At 46.2% G+C, this 8,299-nt stretch overlaps 1 protein-coding gene across 1 annotated transcript; it reads left to right on the top strand.

Annotated features, from left to right (window-relative positions):
* Window positions 1–603: 603 nt before the first annotated feature.
* Window positions 604–8,003, top strand: KLHL38 (kelch like family member 38). The gene is made up of 3 exons (XM_025394853.1): window positions 604–1,971; window positions 6,529–6,634; window positions 7,508–8,003. Exons 1-3 carry the CDS (start codon window positions 622–624, stop codon window positions 7,795–7,797), a joined length of 1,746 nt encoding a protein of 581 aa, XP_025250638.1. The 5' UTR covers window positions 604–621; the 3' UTR covers window positions 7,798–8,003.
* Window positions 8,004–8,299: the final 296 nt, after the last annotated feature.

The following is an 8,299-nucleotide window of genomic DNA, read 5'->3' as shown; positions in this document are numbered from 1 at the left end:
CAGCCAGGTGTCATCCAATAAACCAGGGGATTGTTTGGTCTTTCCTTCTATTTATTCCATCTTTAAAACAAGACTCAATGAAGTTATATTTAAATATATGTATCAAAGGTCCATTTTCTTCCCTCATTTCTGTCCAGTGACCAGAGGGCCACACCTCCAGAGTATCACCTTTGGGGAATGATTGACACCCAGAAAGAGATGTTTAGACGAGTTTACTCAATAACAGATATGCCATCGATCTGGAAAAAGGCTCAGGAACTTCTGCTGGCCAAATGCATGGACTGTTATCTTGCTTCAGACTAACATTTCAGCTTCTGATAATAGAGTAACTTCCAACAACTTTAGTTTGTTTGGTTGGTTGTTTCTCTCAGATTAGCTGAAGATACTATACGCCTATTACTTTCGAAAACAACCATAACCCAAAAGAGCTCAGGTCTGAGATGTATGTGGCCTTCCTTTCCAATCTTCCCTACACAATATCCGTGGTGACATCCACAAACATCATGGGGAATGGAATAGGAGCACTGGTCTTACAGTCCCCGCAGCTGAACCCTCCAGCGCCTGCAGCTGAGAAAGACTTGACTCTTGCTGACTCTGGGGGCTTCCTTCCCTCTTTGTAGGATGGACGAGGAGTCTCCAGATGGGGTGCTCTTCAAAGATCATGACTTCTCTTCTGACTTGTTGAGGCAGCTCAACAGCTTAAGGCAAAGCAGGATCCTGACTGATGTGAGCATCTGTGCCGGTGCCTGGGAGATCCCCTGCCACCGCAACGTGCTGGCCTCCAGCAGCCCCTACTTCAGGGCTATGTTCTGCAGCAGCTTCCGGGAGAAGAGTGAAGCCAAAGTGCAGCTGAAAGGCATTGACCCCCCAACCCTGGACCAGATCGTCTCCTACGTGTACACGGGGGAGGCACACATCGATGCTGACAATGTCCTCCCCGTAATGGAGGCCGCCTCCATGCTACAGTTCCCCAAGCTGTTTGAGGCCTGTTCCTCATACCTGCAGAGCCAGCTGGCCCCCAGCAACTGCCTGGGCATGATCAGACTCTCAGAAATCTTAAGCTGCGAGACCCTCAAGAAGAAAGCCAGGGAGGTGGCACTGACGTCCTTCCCAGAGGTGGCCGCATCAGCCGACCTGAAGGAGCTCTGTGCCTTGGAGTTGAGAGACTATCTGGGAGATGATGGGCTCTGTGGGGAGGAAGAAAAGGTGTTTGAGGCCCTCATGGTTTGGATCAAGCATGACCTCCAGGCCCGGAAGCGATACATGCAGGAACTGTTCAAGCAGGTCAGGCTGCAGTACATCCACCCAGCCTTCTTCCAACACTTCATCGCCAACGATGCCCTCCTGCAGTCCTCGCCTGCATGCCAGCTCATCTTGGAGACCGCCAAAAGACAGATGTTCTCTTTGTGTGGCACCAGCACCCCAGACTGCAAACTCCTATTGCATGTCCCTCCAAGAAACTCTTACCAAGATTTCCTCATCCTCTTGGGCGGAAGGAAGGACAGCCAGCAGACCACCAGGGACGTCCTACTGTATAGCAAACAGACTGGCCAATGGCAGAGCCTTGCCAAACTCCCGACACGGCTGTACAAGGCCTCTGCTGTCACCTTGCACCGCAGCGTCTACGTGCTGGGGGGCATGGCTGTCAGCTCAGGGAGGAGTCTGGTCAGTCATAACGTCTACATCTTCTCCCTCAAACTCAACCAGTGGAGGCTGGGGGAGTCCATGCTGGTGGCCCGCTACTCCCACAGAAGCACTGCCCATAAGAACTTCATCTTCTCCATCGGGGGTATTGGAGAAGGGCAGGAGCTCATGGGCTCCATGGAAAGATATGACAGCATCTGCAATGTCTGGGAGAGTATGGCCAGCATGCCCGTGGGGGTGCTCCACCCCGCAGTCGCTGTGAAAGACCAAAGACTCTATCTCTTTGGAGGAGAGGACATCATGCAGAACCCTGTGCGCCTTATTCAGGTAAATGACTGGTTCTTCCCATCACACAACTGCATGAGTATGTGTGCATGGACACACCCACACCTGCATGCACACACATGCACATGCGCACATATACACCAACACACACATATGTACATACATACATATACGCACACATATACACAAATACACATATGTATACATGCACGCATATATATATGCATGAATGTATATTCATGCATACATACATACACGTATGCACATATGTATGCACATGCCAGCATGCATACATGTGCACATGTGTAAACATATGCACACATGTATGCGCATACCAACATGCATGCATGTGCACATGCATACACACATACAATTCATGCACACATACACACATATATCTGCACATGCATGCACACATTTATACATACACATGAACACAAATACATGCACACACATGTGCACCCATGTACACTCATACAAACACTTGTCATTTGCAAGGAAAGAAGAGAGGAAGGGAGGGAGGCAAGAAGGATTTTCAGCAAGAGTTTAAGGATATCAAATACCATCTCTATGCACAGAGTTTGTCTTCATTTGAGGAGAAAAATACATATCTAAAAATTCAAGCTATTATAGAGAATATTGAATGCCAGATAGTGAAGTCCTACAGGAATTTGGCAGACGCTTCTAACTCAAGTCAGTAAGGCCTTAAAAGAAGATTCCCAAGCCTTGGTCCACACCTCTGTGACCAAATCCCCTGGAACCTGACCTCACATCACTGAATCAAAATATCTTTGTATGAGATCCTAAAATATATGGTTTACAAAAGTACCCAGGAGATTCTAAGGGGCAGCCAGGTTGGGAAACCCCCACTTTTAATGATTGGCAGACATTGATTTCACTAACAAGCTCTCTGAGAAATTGATCAACAAAGGTCACATTTCAGAATATTAAGTGTTTTCCAACTTTATGCAAGTCCCTGGTAATCTCCGCAGTTCATCTAATGATATGGGGGACGTGAATATTGAGCCTGCCTTCACAGATAATCAAGAAGCACCCACGAGATGTACTTTGCTCATTTATAAGAGTTATCTTGAACACCAACATGTGAAGGGCCTGGAGACCCAGCAATTTACGCATAGCCCTCAGTTGCAATTCAGATGCTGAAGAAAGGGGTGCTCTAAGAGCACAGGTAGGATGCCCTAAACCAGTCTAGAGCAAGCTTGCCCAACATGCATGCAGCCAAGACAGCTTTGAATGTGGCCTAACACAAATTCATAAACTGTAAAACATGAAGAGATTGTTTTAGCCCATCAGCTATCATTAGTGTTAGTGTGTGCTTTATGTGTGACCCAAGACAGCTCTTCTTCCAAAGTGGCCCAGGGAAGCCAAAAGATTGGACACTGCCGGTCTAGAGAGAATCTGAGAGAGTGCCAGGGTTAAGGGAATGTTGGAGCAAACCCTGTGAAGTTGGCTGAAGCTGACTGAGCAGAGGGGCAGGAGAAGAGAGAGGAAGGTGAAGATGGAGAATAAAAGAGGAGCGAGAGGGGTGGGATGGGTGCTAAGAAATCACGTAAGGAAAGATCCGACTTAGAGAGAGATGCAGGAAGCTCCTGCACCACCTGAAGCCGGAGTCAGGGTTCTCTCTTGAGGGAGGGGGAGTGGTCCTGGGTAAGGGAGCAGCTCATATGAAGGCCCTGAAGCACAAACAGGTGCAGCCCATGGCCTTGGGCAGCGGAAAGCAGGACAATGAAGTTGCAAGACATAGCAAAGAGGAGACGGGCAGTGTGCTGAGGGGTCGCTAGGGGCGGGTGTTAGTCCTCCTGCGATTTCCATCAGCCCCCTTCTCAGGTTACCAGGAGCAACCTCCTCCACCCACATCACAGTCCCTGAGCCCCTCCTAGGAAAATCCTGGAACCTTCTTGAGGGATGGATATTTGTGCAGATGAGGCTGGCCTGGCTGGGCTTTCTAGGCCTTGTCAAGGAATTGGGATTAGCCTGAGAGGAACAGAACTTCATTGAAGGCTTTCAAGAAAGGTGGACGAGGTAACACAATTCATATTTTTAGAAGTTCCGTCTGGATGCCTTGTAGAGAAGGGATTGGAGGGGGCCTGTGTGGACAAAGGGGGAGAACTGGGAGACTCTTCTAGACTTCCAGGCATGGGTGGTAATGGCTTGGACTCGGTCAGTTCCAGTGAAGATTTTTTTCTTGCCTTCACTTCTCCAGCCTGTATTTTCAGCTCCTCCCTGACCATCTAGGCAGATTCTGAGTCTTTCTAGAATCACTGTTCCAAATCCCACTCCTCTACTTGAATTGGGAGAGACATTCTGCTCCCCTCCAGGCTCTGACCATACAGATAACAAACTGCTTCCACGTCAAGCGGAAGCCCCTCCTTCTTTTCTATTGTTCAAAATAGAGTCAACAAATACGCTCATTATCTCACATTGCAAAACTGCCATCGACCTTCTGAAAATAAAATGCAAAGTTTAAGCTTCAAGCTAGCATATCAAGAAATGCATGGTATCATCAAACAAGATATTGCAAAGCCAAGAAAATATTAAACCTCTGAGGGATCCTTTTGGACTTCAGGGTTAAGAAGAGGGAGAAAGGGGAAAGTATTCATTTGGATACTTTTCTTATCTACTTCGCACTAGCTTTGAAATAGACATTCTACTCGTTCGAATATAGTTTAAAATGAATGCCTGGAGTCGCTTGATGGAGCAGGTTGGATTTTCAGGCACAGGTTGAGAGTTTTCTTCATAGGCTCGTTCATCTGTGTGTATGCGTTCTTCTCAGAACTACACTGCCCGAGGTTACGATGCAAATCGCGCTGTACGTGTACCTTTCTACCTGGCCTTCTCTCTACCTGTTTCTGGATGGCATTAAGCAAATCCTTTACTATAACAAAGTATCGCTTCCTTCAGTGGTCAAAGTTCATCCTTTGTTATCCTTGCCCCAGTCTCTTTGAGGTATTATGAGCATGGTGAGCAAATGTTTAATCTATTTTTAAAGCCATACCCAAAGCTGAAGGAGAACAGAAGGGCCAGGAGGCAATTATTCATTCAAGTAAAATGCAACCAGTGTTTGCTTTTCTTCCAAGGATCCCACTTTCCAGAGAGTTTGTCACTTACGTATTTTCCAATGAAACAGCCATTGTGACCGTCCCTTCCTCTAGCACTTGGCCTCCTCCAGGCTTCACTGACTTGTTGAAGGACAGACAGAGACCTCAAGAGGTCTCCAGTCTCAAAAGCCTCCCTCAGGGAAGGCCACAGTTTCATGGCTCCAGGCAGAGCCATGAGTGTGGTGGTGAAGAGCATGGACTCTGGGCTTGGTCAGACCAGCTCTCCCACTCACTGTAGTTGTATGACCCTGGGCATGTCATTTGACCTCTCAGAGCCTCAGTGGTCTAATGTGAAAGATGGAAGAAATAATAATACCTACCTCATAGGATGGTTATGAAGCTCAAATTTAGTAAACTGATTATTTAGACATCTTTAATAATGCTGGTAATCTTACTTTATTTTATTTTATTTTTTGAGAAGGAGTTTCACTTTGTCACCCAGGCTGGAGTGCAGTGATGCGATCTCAACTCACTGCAACCTCCACCTCCAGGGCTCTAGTGATCCTCCCACCTCAGTTTCTTGAGTAGCTGGAACTACGGGCGTGCACCACCACACGCAGCTAAATTTGTTTGTATTTTTAGTAGAGATGGGGTTTCACCATGTTGGCCAGACTGGTCTCAAACTCCTGACCTCCATGATCCACCTACCTTGGCCTCCCAAAATGTTGAGATTACAGGCGTGAGCCACCCCACCCGGCCTGGTAATTTTATTTTATAGGAAAAGATTTTCTAGCAAAGAATACTATGCCATTTTCCTCTGTAGATAAACGTTCTTGTTCCTTCTTTGCTTATGTGAAATTCATCCTATATCTCTTGGCTAAATTTTTTCCATAATGAACTAATTTACATTTGATATTTAGATTTAAAACTGAGGACACTTACAGGAGAACATGTTCCAGAGTGTTGATTTGACACACTGTTTCAAAGCACGGCAAAAGAGCCTGCTCCCTTCTCTTCGGTCTTTCTCCCCTTTCTCATGCTGCATTTTTCTAGGACTGTAATGACTTTCAGGCATGAACTGTTCAAAAGACTTCCTCACTTAGCCTCAGATTTATTCTTGGCTCTATGACCTTCTTGGATAAACCAGAATATTTAGAAATTTAAACATGAGCTAGAAATAAAAAATGATTGGAAAACCATTGGTTTTCTGAATACCCAAGTTTCTTCATTTCTCATTAAAAGAAAAACATGTTCCATGTAAGGTAAGTAAAACACGTATTACAATGCAAAACTATTGGTCTATTCTATAGAAATACAGCCACTGAGTTCCTGGGGTCACAATAATATCAATTTTTAATAATACGCTTCTTCCTGTTTTTCAATACTGTTTTGTTTATTGAGCAGTAGCTACATTTTTAAAACTGGAGAAAAGTAGAAAGAAAAATCTCATTCCTAGTTCACCCTCTTAATTACTACTACTGTCTTTTTTTAAGAATATTTCACTTTAAAATGCAGTGTCATGATTCTATTTCTCCCTCAGGTTTATCACATTTCCAGAAATTCGTGGTTCAAAATGGAGACAAGAATGATCAAGAACGTGTGTGCCCCTGCAGTGGTGCTCGGGGAGCGGATTGTCATTGTGGGAGGTGAGTCTGAACAGAGGATCACTGGGCGTGACACAAACTTGGCACGTTCTATGGAAAAAAGGTCACTCATAGACAGATGTTATTCTACAAGATCGTCTTTTTAAAAGCACATCCAACCAACCAGAGGAGCATGGAGAATCTGACAAAACTCTTTCCTCACCCAGAAGTTTCTCCCTGTCTTTTTCTGTAAACAAGGGATGAAATAACAGCTATCTCCCAGAGCTGTTGTGATAATTAATGTGCTCGTGTATCTAAAGCACTTAACACTCTCCCAGATACACAGTCAATAAAAAATGTTTGCTTCTGCTAATAATATTAGCTACTAATAGTTTGTTTCTCTGTAATCGAAGTATAGTGTCATGGTTAAGAGGACTGGTATTGGGGTCAGATAGACCTTGATTCAAATCCTGGCTCTGTCACTAACTGGCTATATACTTTTTACCAAGTTAAACATCTTTCTGTGCCTCAGTTTGCCCATCCATAAAATGAGGATCCTAAAAGTAACTACCAAGATAGGGCTGTTGTGAGGAACCCACTTCTGAGTTTCCAAAGGATTGTCATAGTTCTTGAGTGGGCATTTGAGAGAGGAAGAGGCCAAGGAGGCTGAGAAAGTTACAGGAATCAGGAGGCTGCTCTCAATCTAAGAATGGCTTATATGCTGCCTTAACTTGGGGTGAAGGTCAGAGTCAGACAGATCTGCGTGCAGCCCCCACTCCCCCACAAAGCAGGCCTTGGCAGGTTAGCTCAACATCCCACGCTCTAGTTCAGGGTCCCAGCCTCACTCTTGAGCAGTGGCAGGAGTCAGACAGGACTGCTGACCTCCAGTACCAGATGAGCAACGCTGAGCTTGCCCATGTGTCATTTGGTTTTCAGGTTACACAAGGAGGATTCTTGCTTATGACCCTCAATCCAACAAATTTGTCAAATGTGCGGACATGAAAGACCGGAGGATGCACCACGGGGCCACCGTGATGGGAAACAAACTCTACGTGACGGGCGGGCGGCGGCTGACCACGGACTGCAACATTGAGGACTCCGCCTCCTTCGATTGCTACGACCCCGAGACGGACACCTGGACATCCCAGGGACAGTTGCCACACAAGCTCTTTGACCACGCCTGCCTCACTCTCCAGTGCATACCCCGCACATCCGCCCTCCCATGAGGTCGACAAGAAACCTTCTGTCCCAGTCAAAATGCCTTCTGTTGCAAGGGACACAAACCCAGTTCCAAAGGGCTTAACCCTTAAAGGCTGCAGGGAGAGCTCACAACACTGAGGTACCAGAGTCTGGAGGCCTGGAACTAGGCATTGCATTGCCCGAACTCTCTCTCTCCTTCTCCCCCTCTCTTTCTATCTCTCTCCCCCACCTCCATCTGTCTCTGTCTCTCCCCGTTTTTTCTTTCTCTCTCTCCCCTATCTCTGTCTGTTTCTGTCTCTCTCTCTCGCTCTTTTTTTTTTTTTTTTTTTTTTTTTTTTTGGAGTTTCGCTCTGTAGCCCAGGCTGGAGTGCAGTGGCACGATCTCGGCTCACTGAAGTCCCCACCTCTCAGGTTCAAGCGATTCTCATGCCTCAGCCTCCTGAGTAGCTGGGATTATAGGCATGTGCCACCAAGTCCAGCTAATTTTTGCATTTTAGTAAATACGGGGTTTCACTATGGCGGCCAAGT

This window comes from Theropithecus gelada, chromosome 8 (assembly GCF_003255815.1).
Source record: "Theropithecus gelada isolate Dixy chromosome 8, Tgel_1.0, whole genome shotgun sequence".
In the NCBI taxonomy this organism is placed as follows: domain Eukaryota; kingdom Metazoa; phylum Chordata; class Mammalia; order Primates; family Cercopithecidae; genus Theropithecus; species Theropithecus gelada.
This window is presented reverse-complemented; position numbering and strand designations above follow the sequence as displayed.

Bases quoted from the DNA above. Each gene is read 5' to 3' on its own strand.
- KLHL38 (XM_025394853.1), top strand. From the start codon at position 622: ATGGACGAGGAGTCTCCAGATGGGGTGCTCTTCAAAGATCATGACTTC. The intron at 1,972-6,528 runs GTAAATGACTGG...TTTCTCCCTCAG, and splicing joins ACCCTGTGCGCCTTATTCAG to GTTTATCACATTTCCAGAAA. The intron at 6,635-7,507 runs GTGAGTCTGAAC...TTTGGTTTTCAG, and splicing joins GCGGATTGTCATTGTGGGAG to GTTACACAAGGAGGATTCTT.